The following is a 15,353-nucleotide window of genomic DNA, read 5'->3' on the forward strand; positions in this document are numbered from 1 at the left end:
GAGATTTGTTTGCATATTAACAGACAGAAAGTCAAACAGTTTTGACTTTAGCTAATATAGCTAAATCAAGCCTTGTCATGCTGATTCAGATTATACATATATATTTAGTTCGTAGCTTGGGATTCAAAATATCCTATACAGTCATACAAAGTTCTACATAAAACTAATATCCACATTAAAATAACCAATTACAACTATTAAAACAATAATATATTACTGTTAAGATTATGTTTGTAAAATTTCTCTTATTAACTATATTTAAATAGTTGACATATTGAATTCAAATTAAAATATCACTACTGAGCAAAGGCTTTTGTTACTATTGCTCCTTATCATATTTTATAATAATTTATTAATATAGATTTATTTATAAATAAATAATTATGTGGATAAAATCTAAGATATTAGTTGGGGAGTCCAATAGTCATTTAATGTTGACCTAATTATGATAGTAATATTTATGCTTTTCGTATTGATCACTTGGAGGCAATGTTCATAGGTCAAACTCTGGCTCTATATGGATGTAGGTTAAAAAGGTTCTGTTCAAATGATCTACATATATTTATACTATATAAACTTTTGAAAAGAAAAAACGTTATCAATTAAAATCCAGTAATTTTAAAAAACCTGTAAACATTCATCGATTTAAAGTAGTTTATGAATTAATACATAATTTGCTTTAATTAAATTTTCATTCATTATAATATTTCCCTCATTATATGGTAGTATATTGCCCATATATCACGTTACTGATTCATTCGAATACCGGTTTCTAACTAATAAATTCATTGAAAATTCTGAATACTTTTTTTTTTTAGAAAAAATCAATGTTAATAAATTTATTAACCCAATGATTAAATGAAAAATGTGTCACATAAATTTTATTATATGCCATATTAATAAATTAATTATCACGTTTTTTATAAAAAAAAATTATAAACCGCAACTGTAATAAAAAAAAAACATAACTCTTGGGGTTAATTTGAGTTTTGTTTCCATTTTCGTAAGCTATTCGTAAAAGAGCGTCTATCAAAAGAAATAAAACAATAATAACATAAACAATTAAAAAAAACCATATGAATCAGTTTACAGTTTCTCTAGAAACTTCGATATTCGAGCCAATGTTTTAGACGCTGATACGACCGATAAACAGAAAACAGAAGACGGATCGTACGAATTTGTTATGTGGAACCAGTTTTATAATCGAAACAGTAGACACGACGTAATAAAAAAATTAAAATTTAATATTTGAAGAGGTAACCGAAGAGGTTAGAAAAGCAGTTCACCGAGAAAACTAGATATGCAGATAAACAGAGAAAAAAATTCGCAGAAAGACTGAAGAATTTGCAAAAAACAGCCTTCATCTGAACAAAGTCCACAGCCAAAAATAAATAGAAATATATTTCTTTCCATAAAGAAATGTGTGAATCTTCAAACATTTTTAACGTATTACGCGTCATTTTGAGATACTCATATAAATTTCTTTTTTATTTTGTTTTGAGTTTTATAGAGAAAATTTATAACCTATATAGTATATTCGATGTCAAAATTTTCCATTAATAAAAAAAAAAGAAAACCCAAAATGTTGTGACGCCACATTTATTCGCGATATGAGTTTTGCAGTAATTGCGGTGAGGTCTGGAATTCAGGGAAGGGAATGTAGTTTTTTATACTAAAAATAAGTTAATATTAAAATAAGTTGAAGATAATGTTAAAAATTTATAACTAGCAACATTTTTGTTTTATTACACAGAACGATGACTAATTTTTGTAATAAAATGCTATGCATTCTACTAAACTATTGATTACGAGTAATTTTAAAGCCGAAGAAATTGATAAACATTTTCTTTTGTTTTGTTGTATATTTAAAGTTATTAAATATATTATAAAAATAAAATTAACAACATTATTTAATAGGTTGATAATAGGTCACAACAATATTGTGTGGCGCTGTCAACCTCTCACAAACCACTCAAGTCCTGGGAAGAAATCAAGAAGAGTGTTATGATGTCATTCATTGTTTAATCAGATAAATAATACATACAACGTATGTCTAATTTAAGTTCCGATTTATGTTGATATCGTGGAAAATAGTAGAGCTTATACACTGGTGGGGAATGGAACCCCTTTTTTGGATAGTCTAACAATTTCAAAGATGGCTAAGGCACTATCCTGTTATAAAGTTTTTATCAGACACAAATATAATTGCCAAACAAACGAAATCTCTCACTATACAAATGCAACTTTGACCTGTCCTAAGTTTAAAAAAGATTTGTATCAATAAATTTTCATTCAGTGTTTCCTTTTGTAATGCCTTAAATTCAGATATTTCAGACTACAAATGAAAAATATCGTATTAGAAGCACATTGGTCTATATTCTAATTAACCAGAATCGAACCTAATCGAAGATTAGAAATAGTGCATATATTACAATTATCTTAATATTATATATCCCCAAACAATGGATTTTAAGGTTGCTCAGTAGGTGATGACTTGACTTTGGCTGATATTTATTCTTAATGTGACAATTCTTTTTATAAACAAAGTTAGTGAGAGACAAAAGGGGGCCTCATGGCTATAGTTTTTGCTGGACAAACAACAACTAAAAATTCAGTGTGAACTGACAGATAATCAGCCTTTACATAAATTACTAAATGTCTACTTTAAAAACACCCTGTATTAAGTTTAGTAAATGTATGCAAAGAAAATAAACAACAAATATAGATTAAAGAGATTTTTGATTCAACAAATAGCTTTGCCTCCCACCTAAGTGTTAACAAGCTTTCATCAATGTTAATATTATTGTAACTACATATTTTATTAATGTCCTAAAGGACTTTACGAACCTGTAATGAAGCTAATGATTACTTATTCTTGGAATTCATGAAACTCCTATTTCCTTACAAACGCTTAATATAACTCATTTGTGTAGTTGGCTAACTACACAATTTTCGTTTCTTTTATCAAACGTTAATATAGTTTTCAGAAAAGTAATTACGTGGCTATCTTATAAATCACAAAATTCATAAAAATGAACAATAAATTAATATTAGTTATTAATGCCAAAAATGGTTATAATAGCATTAATGCATAATGCATAATGATGACTTTATTTTTTGAATTGAAAAGAAAAAAAATATTTCTTTAATATAAATACTAGTATATATATATATGTATATATCTATATATGTATAATAAGATGATATAACTTGTTGACCTCTCTTAAAAAGGCAGATTGCCAAAATTTTGAATTCAGTAAAAGTATGAAGTTGCATATAAAATGATATGTGCATCTAAAGCTTAAAGTAGATACATTATTAATTTAATGATTAATAAGTATTCTTATCCAATTTCAAGATACATTTTTTTTTGTGATATCAAAGAGGAGAGGAAACCGTTCGTCGTAGCATTGTTAGCTGGTTATTAATAATAGTTAGAGTGGTAGATCTTATGACCTATAAGATATATTCTGTTATAGATGATCATCATAAACGAATCGATTTTAATAAAAATAATAATACAAAATAAAGTATTAAAATTAATATTAAGTCCTCTTACTACAGTATTTAATTATAACTTCAATTCAATTAATTTTACTTTATGAAAAAAGTAAAAAATATATAAGTTTTTTGCTAAGATATCTGAGATATATTTTTCAAGGTTGTTAATTTTTTCTAATATTTTGCAAATTCTGTTGCAAATCCATTTTTTTTTTACCTTCGTATTACCTTCAGTTTTAAAAAAAATTTAGTGACAGATACTTATATTATCATTTGTGTATTTGTCATATATTTGAATCGTTCAAATATTTATATATTTGAAAATTATTTTGAGATAATTTTTTTTAATTCAAAAAGTGTGGTGTTGAAACGAACGACATTAACATTTAACAAAAAAATGAAAAAAAATACAGAGTAAATCAACGTCAAACGTTAACAGAGTCCAGTATATATATAAATATAAAGGTTGGGTTGAAGTGGCAGCCTCGTGTTTCAAAGCTCACGTAAACACAAATAATGGTCCAATTTTATACCACGGCAGATTTACGTCACTTTTAAAAAATAAAATTGAATATATGATTATTATTATTAAGTTGTGAGATTTTGTAATGGGACGGAGAGATCTAGTGCGCCTACTTCATAGATATATGATATCAAGAAATGCATATACCTATATATAGACATAAAGTTTATCCAAATTGTTTTGTTAGTTATTTTTTTTTAAATGCTAAATTTAAGAAAATTGGAATAATACATACTTTTTTCAGTTAAGCGAATTTAATAGGTTTATGTATATAAAACAGAGATGTCCAACCTGTAACAGTTTTCGCACATTTTTTTGTGTAATGCGCTCTGCTATATGACTTCGCATAATTCTCTTGGGTGACTTCATTTGTTCTTGCATATCAAAATTTTGTTTTGGATGTTTCTACTAAAATTAAAGGCAACTAGGGCTATACAATGTGCGAAGCAATGCCTCTAATAAATTTTGTTTAATTCTATATCCCAGCAAGCACCTTTGGACGCAGAACTGTTAAACAAGAATATTTTGAATGTTTTTCTTGGCCACTGTTTCAGTCAGTGATGTCCATGTTGCTTTATAACGATTAATAACCATCTTGTTTATCACTGGTTTAAAACTATATAATGTATATTAATTTTTTATATTTACTATATTAATAAATCAATTGTAATTTCAAAAGCTTTTTGGGCTCTACACTAAATTAGATTGTGAAACAATGTTTTTGTTATACGGAATAGGCTTCTGCGAATATATATTCTTACGGAAGAGGCAATAAAACTTTGTAAAGTAGGTTCTATACTACTTTTTGTTGACGCAACAGGGCTTAGAGACCTACTCTAAACCCAGAATGGGGCATAATAGAACTGATGGTCGTAGTGCCACATCCCCATACAATAATAATAGGTTTTGCACCTGTATCAAGGAGTAGTGCTCATCATTTAACTAAATAATGTTATCTAAATACAAAATGATTTTTTCTTTTTAGTACTATGTAAGTCATATCACCTATTTTTTATTCCATGTTCGCCAAATTCGTTATGGCCAAATTAAGATATAGTGTATTTATTTCTGTAAAATAAATAAAACCTTAGTCACGTCATTGATTTTATGAATTCGTATCATAAACTTTATCTTATCACAGATTTTATAAGTCATTATGATGATGTAAAAAAATTAACTACTGGACAGCGTGACTAACCAAGATAAATGGCTTATCAGATACAATATTTGCGTACGTTGCTTTCGAAGTGAATAGATAAAAAATTTCTATGTAAACATATCTGATAACAATAAAATTATTTATCTTTTCTTTTATATATCTCTATATAAAACATATCTACTAGTAAAGATTATCTGCGAAGTTTTAGATAATTTTATTATTATTTTTCTCAAAATCTGAAGGAAAAAATTTTAACCTACTGATAGTACGAGTATATGAAAAAATTCACACATAAATACATAAACTATTTTATATTATTTTTTATTATTTTTTTAAAAAATACTTTAAACAACAAATCATAATTTTATTTGTATATTATTACCTATATAGTATATATAAAAAAAATTCTATTAGAGAAAATGTCAAACTGGCCTTGCAGAAGTTCAAGTGCATTTCAGTTTATTTATCTAGTGGGTGTCTTTTGTTGTCTTTTGTGTCAAGATGATGTGTTAATCGCTGCAAATTTGCTGTATCTGAAAAATACGTCAAACGAATAAGTGGATAAAATATTGATTTAGATCTAAAATAAATAATTATACGTATTTGTTGTGTTAAGTATGTCAAAAGTGTGTATAACTTGAAGAATAAATGTCAACTGATTTTGATTTGTTTAGAATTCATGGACATGTTTAATATCCTGAGATAATAAGTAAATTTAGTTATGACGTTAAAGTGAAGTTGAGAAGACGGGTATTGAAAAATTCCATAAAATGTTCCTTACATATTCTATTTATGTTGAGGGTAGCCTTTCAGATTTAATTATTTCATAAGTCTATCAGCAGATTAAAAAAGTGGGACTTTTAAAACTAAATTTTATACTCCATATTATCTTGTAGATTGAAAACTATGCTAAGGATATGATGTCTGTCAATATATTAATATATCTGTCCTTCTTGAAATAAGGATCTTTGTAAGCTCAAATATAAGCTCATATCTTTGTACATATACATATTACAAACCAGTTCACTGAAGATGACAATCGAAGATAGACGAAATATTAGAATATTACTTCAATAAAATATAAATAATAAATTATAGTTTTTAATTAAATGCTCGTTTAGACTGTTCAATAATTATTATATATTACAAACCGAAAAGGGAAAATTGCTATACTTTGTTGTGTTATGACTTGTAAGAAGATCTTCAATAAAGAAGAAGTTTTGTTGAGAGAAGATTTGGCATTTTTAACCTAACAACCGGCGTATTCATTTTATATATAAATTAATCTAATGACGTTTTGCGGATATATAATTTTTACTGTTATTTTGCGAACATAATGCATGTAGAGGGACTATATCGAATTATTTTAAAGATTTGCCGGACTATCGAATGAAATTTTAAAGCAATATCCTCTCTTTATTATGAAAGTTACTGACTATGGTTTCTGATTTCTGTGTATATGAAAACTAGGAAATTTTTAAGTTAGGTGTTAAGCAACAATAGGAATAATTTTAGAAATAAATATTAAAATAAAATAAAAAATTATAATAAAATAAAATAAAATTTATGAGTCATATGAGAGTAAGATTCTTATTATTAGATATTTTCATATAGGTTTATATTTTTAAAATATTATTATAAAAAGTTCTAACACAGGTTCTCTTTAAAAAAAGCAGAATTCAACGAAAGATTTTCTATCATCTCCTACTAGTTTTGTAGTTTTATTTAATAGAAATAGTTTACGAATTAAATAAAATTGTATCTTCGAGATAATTTATAAGATTATACTAAAGCAATTTTTAAGCACTGCACTATCATACATTTCTTTAATTTAATTTATAGCAACTAAGTATATTTGAATAATAATTAATGATATACTTTAACAGAATAAAGATATCACTTGTTATAAAATTAGATAACTTTAAGAATTTAGACTCTAATGTAAAATTAATTTAAAATGTTTTTAGTGTAACTAATGTAAATAAATAAAATATAAATACATTTGCAGTATAAATAGTAATTAGTATAAATAATTAGTAGAGCACAGGTATATAGAGCAATGCATCCGATAGAGCCACACTTCCTGACTGTTTACAAAATTATATTTGCTACGCTAACATAAATCGATCTAACACGTGAATATATAATAATATTAGTGCTAGTTTATTATTATTATATTTTCAGAAACTGCTCGTGGGTTATTCTATTGTAAATAAACAATGTGTAATGTAAATATTTTTGAACACTCCATTCATTTATAGAGAGGAATAAACAGTTTGAATAGAAAAAGTATATCATGCGAGTTTGCTATTTAATGAATGCGTAGTATTTTGTTCGTTTTGGATTATTCGCATATTTCCCTAACAATAGAGTTAAGTTTTTGTTGCCAGGGTGTGATATTTGGCAAAATGCCATGTAACGAAAAAACACACCCATCTCTACACCCACTTGCTTTCATATATTATTTTTGGTAAAATTTATTTATTAATTTAATGTTTTGCTTGATTTTGACAGTTGTCTATCAAAAACGTTCTTTTTTATTCGAAATTAAATTAAGAATATAAAAAAATTGATCAAAATATATAAAGTTTGCTGTGTAGGGGTTAATATATATCTTTGGGTCTATTTTTATTGTAAACCTATTAAAATTATTATCAAAGAACATAGTAAAAAACCAACCCTAACACATTTAAATATAAATTTATAAAGGAAATAGTTTTGACAAAATGATGATATATAATAATAGTAGTCGCAGGTTTTACTTTTAATTTCTATGTAATTTATAAAGGTTAAATATAATAAATCTTTAAAAATTCTTAAAAAGATTTAGTACCGATTTTATAGTATAACAAATAATAAGCATATCAAAACCCATCAACTATATTTTATATAAATCTGTTACAAAGGCACACATTCCTTTAAGTTAATTAGACTAATTTATAATTTTTAGAGTTTCTTAATCATTCGTCTCTTCGAGACCTTTAAAAAAGTATGTGTTACTGTGATTTGAGATAAAACTCATTCCATCAAACCATTTTCTTTGGCTTATAAAAATAAATCATAGCTTTAAATGAAATCTCAAGAAAATGGCAAGTAATGAAGAAATTCCTAACAGAATTTCTGAAATTAAAGTTTAGTAACGATATGGGTTATTTACGATTTGTCAAATCAAATAATTAATTATTGATTATGTGGGATATACTACAATATAAACCGCGACTTATATGGTCTATTGTGATAACCCTAGTTGTTGTAACCGATAATTAGGGCTTTTAATGAGGTGCTCAAGTACCTTTGATGATTTTGTATTGTTGTTAAGAATATTCGTTTCAATATTCGTTAATTGAAATAAGTTATATCATCTAAGTGATATATATTGCAGTAGGATGTCGCACCATGTTTTCATTTGTTCATCCAATGTACATAGTCGTAAACACTGATCCAAAAATTATACTTCACAGGATCACAACAACACTTCACAGTTTTCTACATATATGTTTTCTTGAGAAAAATTTTGTTTCTTGAGAAAAAATAAGGGTTGCTCTTTTGTAGATTAATGTAGATTTTCTGAACTCACAATGATGTCGAAATAAAATGTATCAGTACACAACTGGGAAATACTACTTGTTAAAATAGAATGTGTTATTATTCTATCTGGCGGATTTTGTAACATCCTATTAACTTTGCTTTATTTATAATCCGTTTTTATTATTATTATTATTATTATTTCTATTATTATTATTATTATTATTTCTATTATTATTATTATTATTATTTCTATTATTATTATTATTATTTCTATTATTATTATTATTATTATTATTATTTCTATAATTATTATTATTATTTTTATTATTATTATTATTACTATTATTATTATTATTATTACTTCTATTATTATTACACTTCAGCTATAGTCTTTTTTTAAATGAATGATCTAGTTTTTAATAGTGGTACCTAATATAATTTATAGTACCTTACATATTCATAGTTGGTTTCTTAAGCGTAATATTGTTGAAGCAGATAGTTAGATAAACTAGCAGTTAGACAGAAACATACACTGAAAGTTTCTCGGTTTTGAAATAGATAGATAAATAAATAGACCAAAAATAGGTATATAGTCATACCGCTGGATAACCACTGTATCGATTCGTTTTGCATATTGCTCTAGAATATGTATACTTTATATGGTCCTTGATATTTACCAATTATCGTGGAATTTTTAATATACCTTTTTGCAAACTACATGTATGAAGGGCTTAAACATTAAATATCGATTTACCAAATAACTGCCTATTATTTATATTATCTATTATCTATATATTATCTATATTATAATATATTATATTTGTTTTGTCATGTTGATCACGAATAATATATGTTTTATTATATATGTTTTATATATGTGTTAATATACCATTTTGCAGACTATATGTATGAAGATCTTAAATATTAAATAACAATTTACCAAATAGCTGTCTATGATCTATTATCTATATTATCTATTATCTGTATATTATTTATATTATCTATATAAATAGATAGTTAGGCAGATAGACATCATATAACCGTTTTGTTTTGTCATGTTGATCACGAATATTGATCAAGAAATACGTTATGGTTTTGAGGTCTCATACATACATATCTTGGTAGATTTAATACAACTTTTTTACACTATAGAGAATCATAAGCAGTTTAATAAATACATAATAGACAAATAAATAGATACTTATACAGATAGACATCATTTTATCAATATTCTTTTGTGTTTTTATTTCATCTGTGATATCTGACATTTGTAAAAGGATTTAACCAATAATTAACAGCTTATTAAATTTGGGTTTATTATATTACATTATATTATGATTTCTTATATTAAATTGGTTCCGTATGCCAAACAAATGGTTTTGTTTATCTTGATCTGTTGTCGTCACAACGTGATTAACTCGCCCCCATAATTACTTTTGCGATTTAGCCCGTGATTTCAGTGGCAAAATATTTTTGTTTTTTTATTGTTTTGTTTCTTTAAATAAATTATTTAAATATTTAAAAAGTATAGCATGTGACAATCACATTAAAATACATACGTACGTACGTAGTTGATTCGCCGGTCTATAGTATATATGTATTTATAAATACAATAACAATTTCGACCATATGACGAACTTATATCTCATTTGCAGTGGATTTGTTGACTTTAATAATTTTTGGGAATTTTTTCTTTATTTCGATAAAACCTGTTCAGCGTGAAGTGGTGATTGTGGTGGTTTCTGAGGAGCACTAAAATCACGTGCAAAGTAATTTGCACATTTTTTGCATAAATTTGTGTAATAATTAATGAACACTAATTTTATAATTTTATTAATTATGTCATATACAAGATGTACAATGTATATGTCTTTACCGCCTTCAAAGTGATGAAGAACATTCAGTTTTGTTTTGCTTGATATTTCATCTTAGAAATTATACCCGCCGCACTGTTGGCGTTTGGTTGCTAAGGCAATTTTTTCAAATGTCTGTTCTGTTCTACGCTCTGTTAATTTGCATGTTAAACTGAACTGAACTCTCAAACTGTTGTTGGGTCAGAATTTGTTGCTGGTTGTGGCAATTGATTTGTTATTACTCCACTTAATTGAAATGTTTGTACACGAGTAGTTTTAATAGATAATAATTGATAGATATTGAAAGAAATCAAATGGTAAGGAAAATTTGTAGCTCTGAACAATCAGTCTAATTGATGTCAGTTAACACTTTTAACAGCAAATGACAACACATCGAAGAAAACATTGTCCCTGTGTGTCGTTTCTGTTTGCTCTGTGTTTATTGTTTCAAATAACTGTTTTATTAAATATAACTGTGCTAATACATTTCAATTCATTACTTAAATAAATAAAACTAACTTAACTTATTAAGTTATTTTTTTTTCTTTGCTAACACCATTTAACGCTAATGTTTATTTATTACCGCCGGAAAGGGCACGGTTACCTACGGTCTAAATATTCCCAAAGCGTTTGCATTATTGTTACTAATCGGCCAATTAGAGAATATTTTTATGGCTCTGTTCGCACTTAACACGCTGTTAAGTTAACATGTGTTCTGTTCTTTGACATTTGACATTTAACATTATTAAAAATAAGTAGCTTATGTTAATGTTCTATATTATTTGCATAACACATATTGTTTAATATATATAAAAGAAAACTAAAATTAAAACAATTATTTTATTTATATATTTACAGCGCAAGTTACGTACTCCTCCGTTTTTAAACTTGGTATTTGCTAACAGGAAATTATCATTTTACGACACCAGCAAGGCTCCCAGCCATGACGACAATACTCAGTAAGTAAATTCATAAGTTTAATGAAATTTAAATTTTATTTAAAGCAAATAATTTTTTAATATATCTCGTAAAATTTAAACCTGTCTTTTTACAAGTGTCGTGTTAGTATTTGTAGTCCCTATTATCCAAATCCCTGATTTTAATAATTATTATGCATTTAAAAATATTAAACAAAAATCAATTGTGAAGTGTATTTAAACGTTTTGAGACAGTTTATTTATATATTATACATGGGGTTTGTTTCTAAAAGGCATAAGTTCAAAAGACGACAGCTTGATTTAATATAAACATTCGAGATACTTAGTGCTAAATGAGAGCTTATATTACTTAAGCATCAACAGTCATAAATATTGCTATATAAGAAGATTCAAATAAAAAGTGATTTAAAGTTTATATAAAAACATTTAATTGAAAAAATTCCATTATATATAGTTTTTAAAAGTGAGAAATATTGATTTCTCTATTATAAGTACCCATTAATCTAATATATCCTCTTAGAATTTTTGGACATATTCTTGAGTGGAATCTAAGGGCATAGAGTAACAACAGAACAATGGCAACTGTACCTATATTGTACAATGGTTCTAAGTATTAATTATCGGTAATAGTGGATATTGGTCATTCTAAATTGTTTGTCTTAAGAAATTTCTATTACAAAAACTGTATTATGTATTAGTTTACTAAGGGTTTTCTTAAGGGTAACTGAATCATTGTACATTGATTTCTAGTATTAAGCATCCCTAATGCTGAGTACTGGTTATTATAATCTTTTCGTTTCAAGAAAATCTTATTACAAAAACTTTATTGTACTATATATTGATTTATTATATTAAGTTTTCTTTAATGTAGTGATTTAAACTGTTTTTCTTCTGAAATTTTTCGGCACGCTCTTAATTAACATCCAGAAGTTGTACATTGGTTTCTGATATTAAGTACTATTTAATCTAATGTTTTTTTATGAAAATTATTGGTATATTCTTGACTAGAATTCACAGGGCAATAGAATAAGAACAACGAAACAACAATTTCAACAGAACTTGTACATTAGTTTTTAGGATTAAGTATCCTTTAACTAATGTTTTTTAGGGATGTATTAAATAAAAGAGGCATATGGATCGGAACGTTCTTAAAATGGAACTAAGTGACTAACAGAAAACCGAAAACGGTTCAGATATTTTACCGATATCCTATGCTTTACATGGTATTAAATAAATTTATTATGATGATGATAAATTTTATGCTTAATTTATCATAAAGAATTTGAATGTTAAATAAGTTTATAATATGTTATATAAATCTCAAATAGATGGGACGCAATCTCTTTATATTTGCATTTTTTTCCGGGTCTAATTGAAAATTTATAATTCTGGAACTATTTTAAATTTAACTGTAACTGTGTCCTACTTTGTGGTAAATGACTAGAAATGTGCTTCGAGATAAGAGATAATTACCACTCCATTCATTAAATAACCACAATATTATAATATTTGGCATTGGCAGAATATTTATATATATTTTTATGTAAAGAGGTTTTCGAACATATATAAATATATAAATTATGTAAATAATTCGGAATATATAAGACTGTTTTTTTTAGCCTGATTAAGTACGCGTTGATTACGTGAGTAAGTTGACAAACTCATAAAATATTGAATAGATAAGAAACTAACTTAAGGTAACGAATATTAAGTACTCTATTCCATTTCTATTTCGTAAGGACAATACTAACTTCTATATGTTACCGAATAAAAAGAAAGATATCATTAACAGAGTTCACTTTCTCACAGAATTATATTTATTTGTGTGTAAATGACATAATTAAAGTTTAAGTAATTAATTTGCTTTGTAATGGATATTTACTTAATTCTAATGAAAAATGCTTAAATTATTGAGCAACAGTTTTTTCTAATTGGATGCATAATCATTTAACAATCCCATCTGAATAATTCATTAGTAGAGAGGCTGTTGTTATTAACAATTCGTAACTGTTATAGTTAATATATTTTTTTTAATATTGTAAATATTATTGTTGAATGTATTTTGCTAAAATATTAATACTAACTTGTGCTTGCATTAAATTAAATATAAATATTAAATTTTTATTTTTTCTTAAATTATAGTATTTTTGAAAAGTTAATTAAAATAAATTAACGCCGTCACACTTTAAGTCAAATATTGTTTAATCTTTCCAAAGCGAATAAAATTTCTATTTTCGGTGTATTAGTAAGATTTTTAAAAAACAATTAGCATCATTAACAGTTGCAATATTGACTTGAACTTTTTCCGGACGGATTTGCAAACAAAAAATATGGTACCGACAGGAATCAATGATAACCCCCAATGAATAAATCAAGTTGCGAACAAAAACATGTTTTTGTTTAATATAATTATTAATTATTAGGTCAATAAACATTTTCGAAAAAAAGTCTGAACCTAAATTAATCTGAAAACCTAAATTTAAGAGAGTAATTAATCAATATTCTCATGGGTGAAACTTAATATTAATGTTAAATTAATATAATTAAATATTAATATTTTTAGTTATATGCAGTTGATTTGTTTAATATATGTTGTGATTATATCTTCAAGGAAGCACAATTTATCGATATCATCAGGGATTAGCATCAAATATATATCCGCAGTCTTATTTCGGCAGCGATTGCCTTTAAAGCTTCCAATTTGGGGTATGCGTTGTGATGATTATGTCATGAACATAGTTATGGTCAACTAATGTTTCTAAAGAAATCCCTTGATCTCCGTGTGCACCGTGTAATCTTTCTGAGTACAGTGCCCAGCACTATAATAAATATTAGATAGTATGCAACTCCTAGAATTACTTTTAAATTCTTCCTATTTTTGTTTTTAAAGCGAATCATATAGCCATTCTTTTCATATATATTTTCTGTAAGTTCGATAGTATTTTCCTTTCAAACTGTCAAAGTCTCTTTTAAAGTCGGCGCATAACGAGAATTATGGAAATTGCTATTCCTCTGACTATTCAATTTTACCCGATAAAGTCTGTGATCGACAAATAAGCTATCAGTTCCAGGCATTTTGCTTTCTTCTCAACTGACAGTTCAAATCAGGTGTAGTTTAAAGAGGATTTAATAACATAATGATACGTCATTTGCTGTAGTAGCTTGAATTCCTTTTCTTAGATACTGGAATTATCACGCAATCTTTACAACTTACTATAGTATTATTATTCCGCCAGACATTCCGTAGAATAGGAATATTGATTTTTGTTGTATAAGAATTTATAAACTCTGTTAATATTTTATTTTTTTTATTATTATTTTATTAATTTATATATAAATTTCCTATTTCGAACTTGAGTTGATTTCTTCTTTAAGATAGAATATAATAAACTAAATATTTTGTATTTAATTAATGAAATTAAATCGTTAATTAAATTAAATAATAATATTAAATATAAATAATAATATAACTAAGTATAATGTAATTAATAATTATAGTGTAATAGTATATCAATATAAATGATAATAAATATTGAAATATTATTATACTTAAATATAATAAAAGTAGTAGTATATACTATATTTATTTATATATATATATAATAATAATTGAGATAAATTATTATTAGTACTATATTTATAATAACTATTATTATATTAATAAATACTAATACTATACTAATTAAGTATACAACAATTAACGAATTAAATATACATAATATTATGTATTTATAATATTTATTTTTATTTCATTTAATTAAATCTTTAGTTTATATTTATTATAAGCTAATAATCTTTAATATATATTTATATTATATATAAATAATTTTTATTTATTATATTTATTTTTT

General features: G+C 25.6%; 2 protein-coding genes across 5 annotated transcripts in view; both read left to right on the forward strand.

Annotated features, from left to right (window-relative positions):
* Positions 1-15,353, forward strand: part of LOC119683666 — a 323,964-nt gene that overhangs the window by 121,349 nt on the left and 187,262 nt on the right. The gene's annotated exons all lie outside the window — the stretch shown is intronic.
* Positions 1-15,353, forward strand: part of LOC119683665 (glutaminase kidney isoform, mitochondrial) — a 41,393-nt gene that overhangs the window by 2,059 nt on the left and 23,981 nt on the right. For 2 of the 3 annotated variants that reach the window (XM_038097464.1, XM_038097465.1), the window contains exon 2: positions 11,423-11,523. In XM_038097464.1, the coding sequence (XP_037953392.1) occupies positions 11,423-11,523 (101 nt within the window). Of the gene's footprint in view, positions 1-11,422; positions 11,524-15,353 lie in introns of those variants that run through there. The other variant, XM_038097468.1, reaches the window with a different exon arrangement.

The sequence above is a fragment of the Teleopsis dalmanni genome, chromosome 2 (genome assembly GCF_002237135.1).
Source record: "Teleopsis dalmanni isolate 2A chromosome 2, ASM223713v2, whole genome shotgun sequence".
NCBI classification, from domain to species: Eukaryota; Metazoa; Arthropoda; class Insecta; order Diptera; family Diopsidae; genus Teleopsis; species Teleopsis dalmanni.